At 32.8% G+C, this 22,036-nt stretch overlaps 1 protein-coding gene across 1 annotated transcript in view; it reads right to left on the bottom strand.

Moving 5' to 3' along the window:
* The window catches only part of Nhe2 (Na[+]/H[+] hydrogen exchanger 2), a 234,685-nt gene that overhangs the window by 169,326 nt on the left and 43,323 nt on the right, over positions 1 to 22,036 (bottom strand). Inside the window, exons 2-3 of the mRNA XM_089633092.1 lie at positions 13,481 to 13,661; positions 10,530 to 11,049 (exon numbers count right to left, since the gene is read on the bottom strand). Coding sequence (XP_089489218.1) covers positions 10,530 to 10,718 — 189 coding nt within the window. The 5' untranslated portion in view covers positions 10,719 to 11,049; positions 13,481 to 13,661. The remainder of the gene's footprint in view (positions 1 to 10,529; positions 11,050 to 13,480; positions 13,662 to 22,036) is intronic.

Raw genomic sequence — 22,036 nt, 5'->3', positions numbered from 1 at the left:
GTAAAAACATGAAAACCATAATGTTCCCTAATCCAAATGGGTACAATTGTAATTCATATTATTTGATGCTAATAATATTTGTGTTGAATGTGAATATATAAGTGACAATCGTTTAAATAGTCAGGAAGTAATTTAAATCACCTATTCAAAGCAGAGTTGTAAACATATCACTTTCAAATCAGGTCAAAATAGGTATGACATTGAGCAGTCAACGAACTCAGTTAAAAAAGGATTAAAACATATAAAAATATATAATATTACTAAGTACAAATCTTCGTCCATACGCACAACGCACAACAAAATCCTAGTTAGCATTTAAATAAGTAATTAGCTTCGTACATACACACAACGCACAACACAAGCTAGCAAGTAAATAACTTCGTCCATACACACAACGCACAACACAATCCTAGCTAGCAAGTAAGTAAGTAAATAGCTTCGTCTATACACAACGCACAACACAATTCTAGCTATCAAGTAAGAAAATAGCTTCGTACAAACACACAACGCACAACACAATCCCAGCTAGCAAGTAAGTAAGTAAATAGCTTCGTCTATACACAACGCACAACACAATTCTAGCTATCAAGTAAGTAAATAGCTTCGTCCAAACACACGACGCACAACACAATCCAAGCTAGCAAGTAAATAACTTCGTCCATATACACAACGCATAACACAATCCTAGCTAGCAAGTAAATAACTTCGTAAATACACACAACGCACAACACAATCCTAGCTAACAAGTAAATAACTTCGTCCATACACACAACGCACAACACAATCCTAGCTAGCAAGTAAGTAAGTAAATAGCTTCGTCTATACACAACGCACAACACAATTCTAGCTATCAAGTAAGTAAATAGCTTCGTACAAACACACAACGCACAACACAATCCAAGCTAGCAAGTAAATAGCTTCGTCCATAAACACAACGCACAACACAATCCTAGCTAGCAAGTAAGTAAGTAAATAGCTTCGTCTATACACAACGCACAACACAATTCTAGCTATCAAGTAAGTAAATAGCTTCGTCCAAACACACGACGCACAACACAATCCAAGCTAGCAAATAAATAACTTCGTCCATATACACAACGCATAACACAATCCTAGCTAGCAAGTAAATAACTTCGTAAATACACACAACGCACAACACAATCCTAGCTAACAAGTAAATAACTTCGTCCATACACACAACGCACAACACAATCCTAGCTAGCAAGTTAATAAGGAAGCTTTCAAAAGGGCGAAATAATGGTACGAAATCACAAAAAAATACAAAAAATTCTAATGTTCACGTTTTGGGGCAAACTTTTTTCTTTTAACGATATATATAATTAATTAATATGCAAAAGAAACACTATTTAACATAGACATATGAATATTAGTAGACCTGCCCTAAGTGATTAAAAGCGTATTATCCCCACTCCCCATACCGGTTCCATTGGAGCCGGCTGTGCTCGCGTATGGCCTCAAGTGAAATTTGAAAACGTGACGTCATCATTCTTGTGCGAACTATGGTCGAGGCATCATCGGTTCATTTTACGAAATAACACGGCAAAATGTTGACTTGTACTATGAAAACTTGTAAAAATAGATGTGAAAAAGAGAATAAACCCAATTGTCGTATTACATTCCATATATAAGCATTATTTTACTTTATTTTAAGCATATTCACATCGTAATATGAATCAGTTGTTACTATCACATCGAGAAACGTCTGGACGCGAAACACAAAGCTGGTTGGTTGCTGGGAAGTAAATTATGAACATTTATAAAAGTGTCTTAACTAAATACTTAAACGAAATATTCGACTCTGAAAATATACCCGATTTTTTTGCCGAATTTGGACTTCGCAAATTTGTTCATAACGTGGCGAGTAATTTACGCTCCCATGTAAAAATGTCTATTCATTCAAAAGCAGATTTTACTTTTAAGAAGTAAATGGTGATATTATAATGCGAGATGCCTATTTACTGTCAGATTGATTTATTGACGAATCACAGTCAGCTTCACTCCCTTCGTTCTTCAACAGTTGATTTTACCCCTCGCCATTATCTTCTCGTCTATTAATTCCTATGTCTGTGCTAGTTAACTACCTTTATGTTTTAATCCCTTATTATTAAGCATATTTATCTACCTATTATTCCTAATTCATCCAAATCTTGACTGTCCTAAAAAGGTAATTACTCCTAGTTGGGCGTTAAAAAGATTTTACGAAATTATAAACATGTATATTATTTGTACTATATAAATAAACAAATAAAAAAAAGTTTGTAAATAATAATATTTTCGTACATTCCCATTAATTTGAATTGAACTTTTGCTTGATACTTTTTCGACCTTGTTCCCTTGTGACGCACGCCTCTCGAAGTCAGAATACGCATATTATATACGCAAGCACAGAGTTTATTAGCGTAGGTACATATAACGAGAATAAAAAATGTAGACTACAATTTGGTATTTTGAAAATGAAAGTAATTAATGAAAGTCAATTAAAGGTTCTTTGCTCGGCTATATTTATCGTAAATTAAAGGCACAGCAATTATTCAAAAAGATCAAATGAAGGTTAGGTGTACCGCCTTTTCATTAAAACTCAAGATTGAACTATTTTCGGAACCGCGAAAGTCAATCAATGTCGAGAACACTTAGAGCTGTATTTTAAAGGTTAATTAATTAAAATCGAAACATTTTGTGATTTGAGGATTTAAATTTTGATTTGTATTAAAATTACTCTTCAGGAAGACGATTGATTTTGTCAAAGGACGATGAAAATAGATATTTTTATTTTGGGGAAATTCCAGTTTTTTCAGTATACTGATCAAAATAATTTGTAGAACAACTGAAAATCGTGCAAAAAAATAAAAGAAATTATATTAAGGCGATGCACTACGTCGTATAATATTTTAAATCGACCTGCTATCAATAACACACCTTACGTAGATGGCGATAAGGCTTAAATTCCCGCTTAACACCATCCACCTGTTTTGATTTATGCAAGAACAAAACATGGCAAAAAGGTGCCATTTATTTTATTTTGTGGATGTTCAGGCACAAATATTTAAATGTTTTTCGATCATTTTATAAATAACTTAATTTGACACATTATACAATAAAACCATAACCGAAAATGAGTTCGTAAGTAGGAGATTTTGAACTTTAAAGCAGTTTTTATAGGCTTATACATTATTTTTTCAGGGCTTATAAAAAGACTTATCTAAAAAATACTCGATTATTTCAGAGGCTAGGATGTATTCTACTCGCAACATCTGAAACATTTCTAGGCGACCAAATTTTCAAACCAAAAATACATGATTTTGCATTACTACGTGGTGCATCGCCTTAAGCAATATTTATTATATAATCATTGAAGATAATATCAACAATTCGCAGTTAAAATATGCAAGAGACAAAGACACCGCCCGCTTTGGTTCCCAGTAGGACGTTGTGTGTTCGTTCGTTTACTAGTTTAGTCCTCCATCACTGGATGTTCCTCTTATAATGTTGGATTTGGGTGCGGTGCGTGTTTATTTGTATAGATTATTGGTTGATTCACAAGATTCTTGCCATGGTGTACCAGCGACTTATTTGAATTCTTTAAGTTTTTTTTTAATTCCTCGACACGTTTTCAGCTCTTCACCGCCCCCTTATAGCCTTTCACTTCAGATCTCGTTAACGCTCCCGTTGTGAATCACTGCTCTAGTTCTAATGGGATTGGCGTCTCTAACTATTCAGCTAAAGGCACCTAATTACATTCCATCATTTTTATCTATCTCATACTTTTCACTTTTCACAACATTTATTTAATGACTTTTCTGGTGTGAAGGTAAAATTCTACCAGATTTTTTTAAATCTAGATGGTGTCTTTGATAAATTTATTCAATTTCATTTAAATAAGACATCTGTTGATTTTTCTGTAAGGTCCACAGTAAATATATAAAAAAATATGGGATTAACTTACTGAATTATTAAAACCCTCCTTGTTATATTTAATCATTTAAGAATAATCCCGAAAAATTGAATAATAATTATTATTTATATTAGATTTCATCAAAAGCCCTATTAATTGCAATAACACTGTAACCTTCAGAGTAGAAAGCAAGTTTGTTATTATAAATGCTCCACTCCGAAGCGTAAACTAACATTCTCCATGAACTAGATTCTCGTATGAGCAGCAGCTGATATTACTGACTGACTGTCATTCCATATGAATATGGAACTAAATCATGATTGCAAACTGTCATTTAAATTCCATTGATTCATATTGTAATGTACACATATGAAAATGGAGGACAACTTCGTTATGCACCGCATATTACCAATTTACCGTAAAATGGGGTGACTTTCATCAAACAAAACAACTTTTTAATTAAAACATTTGTGTCCTAAATTATGTCCTATTTATAGTGCACGTTTAAACTATTGTAAATGCGACTCTGATTACCATATTTTTATAAGCTTACTACAATGATTATCCTATTCTAAAAAAGTTGTAAGCGAGTTTAGATATTCAAGGGTTGTTTAAAATATATAGGAATGGTTTTATACTTTATAATATAAATAATACAAAATTATTATACTCGTTGAGGAATTTATTTATTTATTTATTGCATCTCACTATCCATAAAACACTTTTTTTTTCGCATAAAAATCAACCTCACTAGGACTGAGCCTGTATCGAGGTTAACAATTTACATTATAGTGAAGCAAACATAAGAGTAATCACAAACATAAATTAATTCTACATACAAACACAAAATATTTCAAAATTAAAGAAAAAAATAAGTATTAGATGTGTTACCAGATGGGTAATTTGTAGAGATGTGCCGATTATGACTTTCGCCGACTAGCCGACTAGCCGATTAGTCGGTTGTAATAAGACCGACTAGTCGGCTAAGCCGATTACGGTTTCGGGGATAGTTCTAGGTACCCTGAAATGTCGCGCATGGCCAAAGTGTACCTCTGCTGTCCCGCAAGTTCTGTTTACAGTGAGAAGCTGTTCTCAGAGGCCGGAAACATATATGAAACAAAAAGAAATCGATTGCTACCAGAAAGGCAGAAGCTTTAGTCTCCTTACATCATAATTTACCCTTAATTAAAAAATATAAGTTATAAAAAATATAAGGAGATTATGATATTTTTGGTTGTCACAATTGTGACTTTGATTTGATTAGATTATGTAGGTATGGTTATAAGAAATATGTTTTTTTCATTTTTTTTTGTTTTTATCAAACAGTTCATGTTTAGAATTTTTGGATATATATATATATATATATATAATATATACATATATTACTGTGCATCTTGTACATACAATCTTTATTTAAAACATATAACTGAGTTTGTTAATTGAAAAAATCTACTTTTTATTTTAATAATAAGAAATACTTATAAATGTTCATTGAAGATAAGAAGATATTATGTTGTTTTTATGTTAATTAGGATAGATACTAATTTTGTTCAATAAATGTCATAATTATGTTTTCTTTACAAGCAAGTAATTTTAAAAAGTGATTACCAAAGGAAAGATTGCTTTACATTTTTTAATGTATAAGACTGATTATAAAAAGAAAATATATATAATCAAGGTTTTTATTTCATGTAGTTCCCCCGCATTCATATTATTGAGAAATACATACAACTTAAGAAGCCGGATAGTCGGCGCTCTTTGCCGATTAGTCGCCGACTAATCGCCGACTACAATAGTGGCCGGATAGTCGGCTTTACCGACTAGTCGCCGACTAGTCGCCGACTAGTCGGAACATCTCTAGTAATTTGACAGTATATTGTAACAATATTTGAACCATAACTAATCATTATTCAAAAGAAGAAGCAAAGTAGATAATAAAGACAGATAGGGTGACATTCAGTTTTTAGTAAATGGGACTTATATAAAATCTTATTATTTAAGAAAGGACAAGGATGAAAAAATATTAAGACAATTGTCTGTCAATACAAAAATCTTAATGATTATTTATCTCTACTTGTTGCGTTCTATCACTTAGATAGGATGTGAACCAGCCTAGTGCTGTACTATGAATGCCAAGAGAAGATAATTTTTTGAGGAGTAATCCATGGGACACCGTATCAAATGCCTTTGATAGATCTAAGAACACAGCCAAAGCTTTGTTTCCATAGTCTAACGCACTAATGACTTTGGACAATACCCTCAACACTGCATCACTTGTTCCTATATTCTCTCTGAAACCAAACTGATTGCTAGAGAGTATATTATATGTTTCTAAGAATGATACCAATCTCGACTTAGCCAATCTCTCTATTTCTTTTGAAAGAGTATTGAGTAAGGATATAGGTCTGTAATTATTGACATCTAGACGATCTCCACCTTTAAAAAGGGGAATTACTTTAGCTTTCTTACAATGAGAAGGGAACAACCCACTCTCGAAGCTAATATTTACAAGGTGAGATATGGGACCAGCTAATTCGGATACATGCATTTTATACACCATAACACTTAAAGAATCAATACCGCACGAGAAAGACATTTTTAAATCATTTATCACATTTGTGACTTCAGAAATGCTAGTTGGTTTAAAATAAAAATTGTCCCCTGTAACGTGATGTTCAGATTTAAAATCATTCACAAGACACATCTCACTAGTTTTATTAGCACTGCACAGATTATTAGCGAAGCTTGGACCAATGTCACTGAAGAAGTTATTTATATGATTAGTAATTGTATTTGGACTCTTTCATTGAAGTAATAATATTATTAATTTTCAATTTTTTATGGTAGTTTGTTCCTTTTGTAGGTTGATAGCCTCCTTTATAATCTTCCACTGTTGTTTAATGTTACCATTGACTTCATCCAATTTTCTTCTGTAGTATGCTTGTTTTGTTGTTCGTATTATCTTAGTACACCAATTCCGATATCTTTTATAGTATTCCAACAGTTCTTTGTTATAGATTTCTCTTCTACATTTATTGTGCAATTTATCATGTGTTCTGAAGCATTTGATTATTCCAACATTTATCCATGGTTTTAGATATTTTCTGTAATGTTTCTCAATTTGTACTGACGTACAACTTTGCACATGAGTTTTCAAACATTTAATGAAATTATCTGTTGCCAGATTGACGTCTTTCGTTGATAGTACTGTATCCCAGGATTCCTCCTTTAATTTGGTCTTCAAAAGGTTGTTGTCAACAATAAGTTTCGGTTTTCCATTACTATTTGAAATATTTTTAAGAGTTAAGCTCATAAACTTCATCAAAATTGCAAAATGGTCCGTTATGCCAGTAGTAAAAGCTGCTCCCTGTGGTTTTAATTTTGATTTCGCCATAATATGATCAATGCAACTTGATTTGTTAGGAGTTACTCTTGTTGGTGAGTTTATTATGGGCTTAATACCATGAAATGCTAGAAGTGATAGATATTTTTGTGTTTTTATGTTATTCAAATCTAAAGTATCAATATTTAAGTCCCCACATAATATAATCTCTTTATATTGCAATGATACAGAGTCAAGCAATTCATCCAATGAATCGAGAAAGTTATCTATATTAGTCTGAGATGGAGACCGATATATAGCTATTAAACATATTGTATTGGAAAATTGCATTTTTAAGCAGTTGGCGTTGGGGAGAGAAATTTCCTCAACAGTTACCTGAATGTTTTGCTTTATATAGATAGCTACTCCATCATTTTGCAAATTGTTCATCTTTGTTTTGTAGACTACATACTCAGGAATGATAGGCATATTTATCAAACTGCCCAGCCAAGCTTCTGTGAAGACTAGTACTTCTAGACGATGATTAATGCAATCAAGCATAGTAACAGTTTCATCAAAATTTTTGCTTAAACTTCTAATATTCATGCACAACAATAAAGAAAATTTTGAATCCCTCAAAAATTTTTTGCAAGAATGTGAATCTTCTAATGTTATGTTAGGTTCATTATTGTCAGCCAAATCAATTATGTTGTAAATATCATCCATTTATTAAGACAATTGATTCAAGTCATCCGCGTGTTTAATGATTAGAACTCTTGAGGATTGTTCCGGGTTCTTTTTCACACAAATTTTATTGTTACGAAACCATACGTATTTACATTTTTTTGAATCTGAAAATATCTTTAAAAAAACTTCACAACATTTTGACACTTATTTTCGAGGCGTCATTTTATTTATTTATTTATTACAAAATAATAAGTTATAATGTATTATTCCCAGTGAGTTTACAAAACTCATTTATAAATCACAATTTTTTGTGATTATCTCAACTATTATATTAGGCTCAAGTCCGCATTATAGTAGTCGTAAATGATTTAGATTATAAAGAACTAGGAAAAAAATATTTTGTAGAAATAAATTTTAAAACATAGGGGAAAAACACATGTAACGTGAAAAAAAAACAATACTGATATTATTATGTAGATCCCAATAGAATTGAAAATAAAGAAATATCTGAATGATGAAAAGATATTTTAAAGAAAATAGATATAAAAAACAAAATATTGAAAAATTAAGATTTAAGTACATTATGCCATCAATTATTTTAGCACAAACATTCATAGTAGGTTTATATCTAGAAGAGTACATGTTTACGATCATATTGTCACATCTGAATTTAGTGATATGAACAAAATTTGAAATTATCATTGCATGTATAGTGATTTTTTTTTTAAATTGTATCCATCTTGCCCGAAAAAATCACTAAAGAGTAATTTCTTAGTTGTAGCGAGAATAATGCAGATATCCGCGATGATCAAAGTCGCCCCCGTTTCTAAAGTCGCCCCATAGTACGGTTCCCAAGTAAGTCCTTTTGGAAAACTTGTATAAACAATATACAGCCTACACACTGGCAAGTAGTGCCAAGGACGCGTTCAATTTAACTCGGTAATCCCTCGAATTAGATTCTGAGAGATTAAAAAAATGTGTTTTCAAATATTAAAAAATTAATGGGGGGAAAACAATTTCCCTCGGGGCCTATGTGATCTTTAGGGATGGTGTTTGTAGAGTTCTTTAAACGAGAGCAAGAGAATGGCAGAGGAGCCGCCTCCCAAATTGCGAAAATCAACATAATCTGTTTTGATAAAGTATCGTATCGCCTTCAATGAGTTTATAATAATTTCCCAGTTTGGATTCTCTCCATGGGGTGATTAATTGTCGAAGACGTAAATTGGATGCTGAACAATGGGAAACGGACCATGAAAAGGTTTACAGCCACCGAAAACCTAAACAACTTTATCTTTCAATTTCCCGGCCAAACTATTTTCAATACACACATTGTATTAACTGCGTGATTGAGAATCTAATCATCCACTCCGCTGAACAAAATGTATAGCGATTTGAGTAACGCAACATGCTTTCTTTTTATGGCGGATTGATTTTGAATCTTTGAATGATATCTCGGAATAAAATTATGAAAGGAAATTCAAAGAGAATTAGTCAGGAAACCTTTTGATGTCGAACTCAGGTCTGTCAACGAATCGATAGAGAGATAGCCAAGGAGCAGATACACTCTATGCTTGGCTCCGGATAAATGGAAAGATAAACAAGTTGGTTGAAAGACATCGTTGGAATTGAGGCAATTAGTGGAGTGCTTGAAATAAATGCAGAAAACTCGGGGCGTAGAGGAAAACCAGGGGGTATCAATTATTTTGGTATTTTCAATTTGTGGTGTGCTTGAAGCTTTGGAAGGCTTAGTTATCGACTATATAAATAAGTAACAATACCAACACAACGTGAATAGTTAATATGGAATTATAAAAACCAATATCTTACAACTAGTTAAACTACCTGACCAGCTTGAGTGATTACATGAGAGCGAATAATATTTAGTTGTAATTTGTATGTTCATCCGCGGTTTGATAGATTCCCCTACCTTAACAAACGGATTGGGATCTTTAGAGATCAGGCGTCAGGTCGTAATGCTGACCTTGTTCTACCGATATTGCAATGAAAAAAATGCTCTGAGGAACTAGCGTTATTGATTCCTTCGGAGCCGGGCCTTAGTCGGTAAACACGCCAATCGAGCACTCAACATTTGTAAACGGTTGACGTTTGTCACATGAGAACTTCACTTCACTTCACTTCTTCCTCTCCTCGAAAAGACCTTCCACAGAGCATCCCCAAAGATGTCATATACCTTGACCACTTGTGTGGAGTTAATGTAAACATAAATAAAATAAAAATTACGAGAGACTGAGGTTAGACTCATTCTATTTGTACATTTTTTTAAATATATTAAACATTAAAAACAATCATTTCGAATAAAGTACCTACGAAAGGATGCCTTCAGCAGATAAAACCATTTTACAAGATTGTTCACCCAAGACTATGTAACAAAAGAATGAAGACTAAATATATCAAAATGTCAATATCATTTGTGTAATCGTTTGACATTGAAATAGGTCCTTATGCCCAGTGTGACGAGTTGGTGCTCTTATGTTGACTAGACTCGGGAGGGCGCAACAGAAATTACACATTTAAAAACTGTAATTCATGCTTATATCAGCAATAATAATTAGAGAACAAAACACTTATTGAGAATAGATAGCTTACCTGAGGACTCTCTGCACTGAAGGTGGGTCCCGCCGCGCACAGCTGTGCCACCTCTAGCACCAACAGGCAGAGCAGCGACACCTGCGCCCAAGGCCTGCACGCGCGTCTCGACAGGTTCACCCCGTGCCGCAGGCTGGGGCAGGTCGCCCGCAACGGGGCCATGTCTGCAGGGACTGCTGACTTATGCATCAGTCGCCGTCAGTCACCGCTCTTTCACGGCCAGTTTGCTAAGATTCAACTCCACAACAATAAATCTTTCTTCCACAAATGTTCAATTTTAATTCTTCTTCCACAAGGTCGGAATTTTGTTCAAATCACTTGTGGCAATCAGTCTATCAGTGTTTAATTACTTTATAGTTATTCACTTCTTTATTAAAATAATTGTTGGTTGTTTAACGGTTTAACAGTTTTTGGTGCTTGCTTGTTTCACTATAGAGTAATTGTCAGTACGAGTTGTTTGTAATGCTAAACTATTATTTAACTATCACAGTTTTCTATGGAAAATATTTTCAGTACATACCTGAAAGTTATAATGTTTATGGAATTAAGCACTTTCGAACGAATTTATCCAATGCGACGCAATGCGCTAGTCATGAAAATATTATTATTTTAGCTTTTAAGTGGAGTATTAATGATGCTCGTGAAAAAGCAGTAACACCGTGCCTCGGAAGAATTAGAATACATTACAGCCAGTATAATTTTCGTCCTGATAAATAAATGCTTCTAGTGAAATCGGTCGACAGTTCAATTAAATTCATTGGTTTTAATAAAACATTACTTCTGATATTTATATAAGTCGAAGTAAAACTAAGTACTCATGTGAATTGACGCATAAAAACCCGTTTATAATGTAAATTAAAAACTGGGAAAAAATATAGGTGGCAGACACACAAGATTTTTCACGATTATTCCCTCTATTTCAAGCAAATTTCAAAGAATATTTGTACCTTATCAAGAACAACTAATGTTTGACTCGTTCTTGTAACACATGTTTTCGGAGCTAGAGTTAGAGACCACTAGAGCATGCCTCATACTCCTATATTGCTACCTTGCCAGTGATATATCAAACAATAGATACGGCGCCTGACGAAAATACTTTAATAGAATTGAGTCTACTGATATTATAAATATTATGATTACGAGTATTTGTTTTAATGAACATGAGAAAAATAAGAATAACGTCGTCAAGCATCATTATTTTGGCAGAATGTCATTTTGTGGTTTGTCATGTTTATTAAATAAAACAACAATAACTTTGTTTGTAACCACGAATTTATTTAATTTACTACGACCGACCAGTTTAAATTAAACTAATAAAAAATTCAAATAAGACAAAATATAACAAAGCATAAAGTATAACTCCATATGTATAATATATGAGCACACACTATGCATTTTTTTATTAGTTTTATTTTGTACCCTGATGATGCTTGTGTTACGAAACCGGATCGTAATAAAATCGTGTTCATAAACACAGTTAGTATTGTTTTATATCGTTGATTATTCGATTGCTTATTCAAATTATTTTACACATTTTATTATTTTTTTATTATCCATCGGCGGAAAAGGGACTAATATTTGAAATAGCAAATATCAAAAAATTCTAAATGGTATTGATCACCAATTGGCTAATGCTGAAGACAAACCTACAATAGTTGTAAAATAAATTTAGGATTAGTGGTAAGTTTAATTTTTAGCATTAATAACGGATGGTCAAATCTTTTTTCTTGTTACGTAACTGCAGGCTTGATATAACTTTCGATTTAGGTTATTTTTAGTACCGCGAGGGACAGTCATGTATTCAACAATTCAATGGTCGATCCGCATAATTCTATACGTGTACTAAGGCTGGTGTTTCATATGTTTAACATTAACGCATTGTGTATTATGGTACAGTAACATGTGTGTTGAAATATAGAAACGATTAGAGGCAACTTTTATAGCTGGTAATCAGAGTAAGAATTTAACACGCCGGCCGGTAATGCTACTAAATCTTTTATTTTTTAGTTTTACGACGGGGAAAGAACCCATTTTTATCCGCATACTCAATAATGATTATGAATAATTGTTGAATTTTAAGTGATTATCAGATGCCACTGAAAACACCACGGAATTTAAAATGCACTGATTGTGTATAAAAAACTAAAAATATTTAAAATTATATATTAAATATTAACTTAAAATATTATAAGTGATGTTTACAAAGTTATTGTTTAATTTTAAATTAAAAATATTTAAGTAAAATATACAATTGTCTAAAATCAATGTACCTAAGGCATGAAAGATAAAATAATAATAATTATTATCATATAATATTTGAATATCTATACATTTCTTTGCAAAATTATGTCCCGAAATTCTTTAAAAAATTCACCGTACAAGTTTTACTGGAAGTCTAGAAACATTTGAAATTTCTTTATGTATGTATTTCAAGCAGACATAAGGGTGAAATATTTTTCAAATAAAATATTTTACAAAATTTAATTTTCTGTTATTATTCAGTTTGGCTTGCTTCCAATGTTTACACGAGACAGACATTACGACATTTTGAAAGCGTTATCCATCTCGGCCGCATTATATATATTTTTTTCAAATTACTGTGCAAAATTAAAAAAAAAAAAAAAATGACGGTGAAATTGAGTTGAGTAATTCGTCAGTAACAGTATTTAAAAAAAGAAATAACTTTCTTTTTTACTCCTGATTTCATATGGGTAAAAATGACGACAAGCCAGCATTTGATGCGCCTTCAATGCTAGTCACTGGATAGAGTAGCGATTGTTCCGTGAACCGATTTATCTAGTAAGTTCTGAAAATGTGAGGCATCTAATTCGAGCAACGGTACGATATGAAGTTTTCTCTTACATTTCACGAATAAGCCGATTTAAAAAATATATATTTAAAGGTTTAAGCAAAATCAAAATGTCCTCCCAATGTCCTATGTTGGTACTTACAATGTTAGACGCTCGCAGAATAATTTATTTTCTATTAATTATAATACATTTGCCTAAAAGTTTCCTTGGATAATCGGCCGAGAAACTTCCTTTACAGCAGCAGCTTGCTATTCAGGCACTAAGAAACTTCTTTTATTTACACTTTTATTATTATTAATAATCTTCCTTCAGGTGCAGGAATCTGAAACAAACAAGAAAGAAAATGTATTATTAAAATGTGAAGTTTGTGGTAATAGACAATAAGTTTTAAATATATAATAGCATGATATTGAGTTCTTTAGAAAATCATTAAATAAGTGTCTGACTACTGGCGAGCCAATGAAACTGGTTATTGATTCATGTTCTCCATAAAACAGTTATGCACCACAATATTACGGAGAAGATCACCAATTTTAGGTACATGTTAGTAGATATAAAAGATCATGGGGGCAGTTTTACTATTTTGAGACATTTGTCAAAATATAGTTGATGAACTGTCGACATGAACATAAAGTGACGTTGAAAATGTCGATGATCAATGCAGAATCGCTAAGCAGTTAGAGTCGCTCTGTTGATTAGAGCATTCAGAAGTCCTAACATTCGGAGTATGATAAAGTCGCTCTGTTGATTAGCGCATTCAGAAGTCGCTTTCGGAGTGTGATAAAGTCACTCTGTTGATTAGCGCATTCAGAAGTCCTCGCTTTCGGAGTATGATAAAGTCACTCTGTTGATTAGAGCATTCAGAAGTCCTAACATTCGGAGTATGATAAAGTCGCTCTGTTGATTAGCGCATTCAGAAGTCGCTTTGGGAGTGTGATAAAGTCGCTCTGTTGATTAGCGCATTCAGAAGTCGCTTTCGGAGTGTGATAAAGTCACTCTGTTGATTAGCGCAATCAGAAGTCCTCGCTTTCGGAGTATGATAAAGTCGCAATTTTCAATTTTTCAATTCTTTTTAAATTACGACTTCCTTTTGTTTCTTTCTCAGCTTCCTAACAAAATATATATTCTATTTTATTACAAAATAATTCTATTTTATTCCATCCAGTACTACAAAATTACACAAGGAACGAAGCAAGGGTATTTTTTAAATGTAATAGGCTCTACTTGCAAATCAGGTTAATTTTTGCGGTGAACTAATATATTTTTGACAAATCGGAAGTCGTAATAAAAAAAGCATCCATTGTTACGGCGTTTTATTTCGTGTACACAATACTAGCTAACATGAATAATGGATAGAAGATAAACAAGATATACTGTCGCAAGTGATGCGGAAGTGTCCATTCATATTTAGTAAAGCGGATTTTTCGTTGGCATCCTTCAAATACTGTTGAGTAATTCCATGTGGCGCCGTTTCATTATCTGACGGATTGATGTTAGATTACAGAACGTATCGCGAATAAAAAAGGAGGAACATTGAGTTTAAACACCCGTAAACAACGTGGTTACATGTTTAACAGTGACACGGCCTTTGTATCTATAAAAATCAAATAAACATGAGTTTATAACATTGAAATAATATTTGTTCATCAATCTGCCAAGGAAAATATCGTGACGGATACGGACTATGTTAAAGTTCGACGATGAAGATGTGACGAGGGGAAGAGATGAAGAATATTGAAATACTAGTTATAACATGTCACAAACTTGAAGCTGATGAATCTTTATCAAATTTGTAGTAGGTTTTGTGGTATAATTATACTGATTTGATCTTTCGTTTTCGAGCAAAAGCCAAGCGCCAAAAGTATTTTTAAGACTTTGAATTACGAAAAAAATGAGAGAAAGTTTAAACAAAAAAATCTCTGTGATATAGGTTTATACCACTAGTTTCGGGATACCGTGTATAAAACATAAATAAAAAGACCGATAAACACTCATAGGTTACGAATAACCTGGCAATATTTGAATTTCTCCTACTACCATCGTAGTACGCCAAAAATGTTGCTTGTGCAATGATGGAGGACAGAGAGATTGATCCCGTGACGTCCGGGTGGGTAACCAACGCTTTGGACTGCTTGACCAATCAACCGATCAATCGGTGGGTTTTGAAGAGTTGGAGGAAATGGGGGGATGTTATTCAGATCTAGTCACTATAATAATTTCAAGAAATCAATAGATTTTGAAATCGAAACTCTCACGAAGGCAATACACTATCAGCAATAATGAAATGTTTTCATTTTTTGCATTTTATTAATACAAGTTTGTCTAATGAATTTTTTTTTTTAGTTTCGTACATAAAGTTTCCAAGAAAAACATTGTCAACCGATTTTAAAAACTTTAGCTACGTTTGCGTTCAAAATATTATATTTTAATTGTATATTAATATAATCTAAATGCGTGTTTCATCTGCTTTTAAAAAACTATTTAAGTTAAGAATACGTTCAAAAACAGTGAATCTATTTGAAATTAAACGAAAAACGCGAATAATTGACGACTTTATATTTAAGTTATGAATACGTTCAAAAACAGGGAATCTGTTTGAAATTGAACATCAAACACAAATATCTGAAGACATGACATAAGTTATGGATACGTTCAAAAACAGCAAATCTATTTGAAATTGAACATCGAACACGAATATTTGAAGACATGATATAAGTTATGAATACATTAAAAAACAGCGAATCTATTTGAAATTGAACATCGAACACGAATATTTGAAGACATGATATAAGTTATGAATACATTAAAAAACAGCGAATCTATTTGAAATTGAACATCGAACACGAATATTTGAAGACATGATATAAGTTATGAATACATTAAAAAACAGCGAATCTATTTGAAATTGAACATCGAACACGAATATTTGAAGACATGATATAAGTTATGAATACATTCAAAAACAGCGAATCTATTTGAAATTGAACGCCAAGCGCGAATATTTTATGACATAATATTTTTTGTTTAGATCAGATGGTTTAAAATATGTAAAATTGTGTTAGGTACCTCACACTTATTTGTAAATTCTCCCGTAAAATAATTTTATAACTCACCGGGATTGCTGTGTAGTAAGGTTTAAATAATAATAATAATCATTTGCACTGGCTATAACTTGCATAATATGACATATACCCTGAGGAGGCAAGGGTCCTCTAAAGAGTTAACACAAAGTAAATCCATCCATCACTAGATTCCAATCTATGACAACTCAACCATTCTCTGATTTTGGTCTACAAACATAAACATCAAAACATATTATCTACTTCAAAATATCGACCTTCGAATTTGCTCTATTCATGAACACATGCAAAAATACCACATAAATAATTGTTTTTATAGGGTAGTTACTTGAACGTAACCTAATTATTATCAAAACCATCATTAATTCAAATTGCGACTATTTATCATCGAGGCTGACGGGGCCGGTGACAGATTTGCTCTGCGGATAGATGAGTGGTGGTAAAATGAAATTATCATCGTTTCATGGAACTCATCGTTCCGGATGTACCCGGAATCTATAATGAAAAGCGACCGCAGCCGGAATGTGACATAGAACCATCCCGTGATAGGACGATGCCATAACTAATTGTTTTATATATCCCAGCGAAACAATGAGTCATTTAAAACATTGTCGTGCTTAATGATAACATTCATCTTTGTCATGTAATAAAAAAGAATGATAATAATTGAAGATTGTGTCTCTTAAGTTTGTGTTGTTAAATTCTTAAGGCCTTATTAAAAAATATGATGAAAATTTAATTCAATTGATGAACAATGGTGTATGTGAAAACCTTACTAATATATAAACTGACATAAAATAGTTCATGAAAAGTTCAATGATAATAAATTCTCATCGAAGCCATTTTAAATGTTCTTGTTGTACTCTCGTGTGGAACGAGGTAATAAAACTAAAAAATATATTTTTAAAATCTTGTATGGAAATGTAAAAAAGATATCCTATATTAGTTTCTAAGAGTGAATACGTTACCTGTAAACCACCCCTCTGAATTAAGTATTTTATCTTCTTTACCGATTCTAAACCTGATTCTACAATCAACTTACTTACTTTTAAGTTACTTTTGAACAATATTATAAGAGGTCGGGTTATCAGTATGATCGATACGATCTTTTAGCTCTGAAAAATCGTGGTATATATTAAAAAAAAATATAATTATAATAGATCATCTGCTATTTTCGTCACATCCGTTATGTGAGGGTTGGGAGGAAAGTTTTCCATAATATTTCATAATTAAAAAAAACGATCGATAATGGGAAAACTTAGTCAGAATATCGCGGGTCACGATGACTAATATTGTTAAAGAAAACTGTAGATTTGTATACAAATACCTACACGCCGTCCGCAACAAACACTCTTCTTCTATATAAATAGAAGATATCATACAGCAAAGATTTATTACTAGTGACTTAGATCTAAGACACAAATAGCTAGCAACTAAGAACTGAAACATATGACTAGTGACTTACATCTAAGAGATACCGACTTCCCGAGCACGGTTACACTATTGACATCCAGGCTGATATTGATAACACAATAACACTGGCAACACTAGCGCATCTCTCTATATGAACTGGCATTGCTAAACGTCAGACGACGAAGAGAAAGTTAAAAATACTAGTAAATTGACAATGTCGAATTGAAATATTATCATTAATATACATTGGCAATCCACATGTACTTTTTGACACTAAAAGGGGAGTTAATTAGTTCATGAGGTCATTAGCCATAACTAACAACTTTGGTATCTCGATGCTGGAATGGAATCAATTGATCACCTCTTAGATGAATTAATTGAGTATATGGATCGTACGATTTCTTTCAGTTCTAAGAGCTTAGTTAGCTCACCACCATTCATTAATAAGCCAGTCATTTTGCATAACGAACGACATCATTCAATAATTTGCGCATATTGACAACATATCCGACACATCGGGGGCTGCGCTAAAAGTATCAACTTTAATCTACTCTATTATTTGTATTCTGACCGTCGGATTTTGTCAATATCGTATTAACTTTATCGATCGTCAGTGCTAGACTGAATTGAATATTCGACGTGATAGATTTATTTGTTGTAGGGAACCTTGAACCAAGGGTGTATCTTGACCTTATGTACCTACCAACAGGAATATATATATAGCGGTAGATATGGGCTATATACCGCCCCTAGCGCGAGCGGTAGCTGGATACAATGTCAAGAAAATATTTGTAACTCAATTTATGACAATCAAATTCATCAGCAGTAAACTGGATTAGGAACCTGAACCGAAAATGAAACCTGGAACGGAAGATAGACAGACAATTATTGAACCTTCGAGCAGGGGATTATTTTCGCCAATTTTTTATTATATTGACAAATGGGATAAAGCGTTTTTCTTCATTTCCGTCGTATCAACTGTGGAAGTTCCGGGTCCAGGGGTCGGGGATTACAAACTATAATAAATTTACAGTCAAAAAGTCTTCAACAAATATTTAATAAACTGAAAGTATGACGACAAACAAGACCAGAGTTACCACACAATACAATAGTATGACAGTATTATATTGGACACTCTTAAAAAGCTTTATAAAAACTCTTATACAATCTTTTAAGGCTGACTAGAGTACAGGCCTGGGCGCGCGACCGTCAAATTACGAAGTCAGTGCTGTAGCTAAGTAAACGTCACTATTGAAAATAGTCTAATCATTTTGCTTATTTAATACACTTTCGAAATAACATACAAATTAGCAGTAACAAAAATTATCAACAACAATCGCAGACTTTTTAAAACTGTCTTTGCTCGATGGCACTGACTTGATCACGTGGCACTTAAAAATCCGTGGCGCGAAAAGGCCGTACTGTAACCGTACCGGCCGGCCTTATAGTAGTCTTAGCGAGAGCTCGTACGTATGTCAAAGACGTTCGTCCTCTCCCTTCTCACAAGTCTCACGAAAATATCCAGAAGATACTAGAAAGATGAAATCACGTACGACCTATCGTTGGAAGTAGTATACCGATCTCGCCATGCTAGTACGATATTAAGTACTTCCTTTCAATAAACAAGTCATCCAAGAATAAACTGTTGATAAACTAATTCGCAATGTTACACTTAAAATACACGTTTAAAATGTGCAGGTGTTCCCTTTATTATCCACAATCTAAAGCAGTTTTGTTGGGTGTTCAGTACATTTTCCATCATCAGGTGTGGAGGATACACTAATAAAATGTTATTTATTTTACGTCATAATAAAAAACCAATAATAAATTACGCACATAATGAATTTTACGGTTTTAGGATGGGTTGTTTCAGAAAATTTGAACAATTCTTCAAATTTCAAAGTTAATTTTCAAGTTCTGTGAAAGTTCTGTTATTACTTGAGTTCTGTCAAGTCACTGGCCTATAATGATATACTATCAGAATATCAGAACTCGAGTAGGACTTTCACAGAACCCGAAAATGAAGGTAGAAATTTGATGAATTGTTCAAATTCTACGAAACAACCCATTCTTAGCATAAGTACGACGATGGAGAAGACAAGTGAGTTGTTTACACAAATTCAACAATATCAGGTATAACTAAATGTTTTTTTTTTTATTCTCGAAAAAATAATTATTTTTATTTTATTTTTAAATAGTGGTGGCTTCTATGTTATAATGACGTTGTAGCCTGTTGGAATGATTTCAGAATGTGCGATTTTTCAAATCAATTGATTGAAGATTGAAAATATGCTGCGGGTTGCCACACTGGTGGACAAACTGGACTAGGGTAGCTAGGTTCTTGTTTGCGGTCTCTTCTCTACACAATGTCTGGCGCATATACAATAATTGTGAATGAAAATATTAATACTACACATTTTTAGCACGATAATTAGAATCAGAAAAATACACATTAAATCTTCCACACATTTTTAATGGTATTCCTAGTTTGTGAAAATACCCAATTAAGTTAGGTTAGGTTAGAGTAATCTGAAAGTATGTTCATGACGCGGTGCTATTTTCTAACAGTACGGAAGAAGTACAGTATTGTAGTCTCTGGTGTCTAGGATGAACGAAGTCTGTATGAAGAATGAGTTAATGATAAATGTAAGTAAGTTTAAAGTCGTGGTGTTTGAAAGAGAGAGAACGAATACTTGGAGCAGGCGAATGAGTTTGTTATTCGGGAATATTTTTATGAGAGATGGGAAGGTTGATAGAGATATAGAAAGACGGGTAAATTCCACAGTGTCCGAAGAAGCGAAGCTAGCAGTCCATAATGGAGTGCTGATACCTACCCTGATGTATGGTAGTGAGGCATGGAATTGGCAGAGGAAGGATGAAAGTAGATTGAATTGACCCAAATATTTAGCGTTATTTCTTGACAACTTTTGGGTTATTTTTGGGAAAAGTGATGTAAAGTTATATAAAGTTATATTTTATTCCCCTTTTAAATACATCTACTTAAATTTCTTTGACTAAAGTGGAATCTTGGAAGTGAAAGTTAACCCACCTCCCGACATCCGATCGAGCTGAAACTCGACAGATAGACTTGTTGTGAATGAAAATGCATTATATCAGGCGCTCATGCCCACACTCAGATTGAACCTTAATACATATAGGTGTTGAAGAATTTAGTCCTTACGGCTTAATTTATTAATTTTATCAAATCTTCTTAATAATACTAACGTATAATTCCACGGGACCACCGGTATAGGGACTTAGAACGCTTGATACAGCACACGCTATATTATATTTCCATAATATTTGTAAACATAAAGAAGTAGATATTGGTGATAGTTTTCTTGGTATCGGCATTTCAGACTAACGCACCGCTTCAGTTCAGCGCTCAACTTTAATGTTTATTGTGACTCCACACGTTTACACAAACCATTAATATGTCTGTATAAAATACTGATAAAATCGATTAAATTCTTACTGAAATGAATTAATATTAATAATCAATTTATTGATTTTGCAGAAAAAAAAATTAAATTAAACGTTCTGCATTTTTTTGGTACAAAATTAACACATCATCACTTTTTTTGCGAAAAACCTACCACAGCATTACTCAAAAAGTAATGTGAATTTCGCCAAGATAACGCGCTTTTAACAACGCGATGAATGAAGAATGAAGAATTGAGAGTGAATTTATGATAATAATAAATTATTGAATGAGCGTAGCCAAGTTCTGTTTTAACTCGACCTTTTGACATATCGTCTGTGTGTAAATTTATTTGTACGTTCCGTTTCGGTTTCAAGATTGTGACCGTTTTATACTTTCAGTAATGATTCGATTTTCAAATGTGAAATCTTCGAGTTTATTTAGAGGTTTTTATTCTATTTTCAAATGTGAATTATTCGAGTTTATTTGGTGGTTTTTATTATATTTTCAAATGTGAAATCTTCGAGTTTATTTGGAGGTTTGATTTTATTTTTTAAATGTGAAATCTAAGGACGGGTTGTTTCGGAGAATTTGAACAATTCATCAAATTTCAACGTTCATTTTCAAGTTCTGTGAAAGATTTTTTCAAGTTCTGTTTTTATTTCAGTTTTGTCAAGCAACTAGCCTACAATGAAATAGTAACAAAACTTGAATAGGAAAACATTTCAAGGGCGCTTTACGAACAAGGTACTGTGTAGGTATTATTCCTTCCAAACTAAACAA

This window comes from Hesperophylax consimilis, chromosome 7, assembly GCF_061612785.1.
Source record: "Hesperophylax consimilis isolate HC1 chromosome 7, BYU_Hcon_1.0, whole genome shotgun sequence".
Taxonomy (NCBI): Eukaryota; Metazoa; Arthropoda; class Insecta; order Trichoptera; family Limnephilidae; genus Hesperophylax; species Hesperophylax consimilis.
The sequence above is the reverse complement of the archived record's forward strand: the minus strand, read 5'-3'. Positions and strand labels throughout refer to the sequence as shown.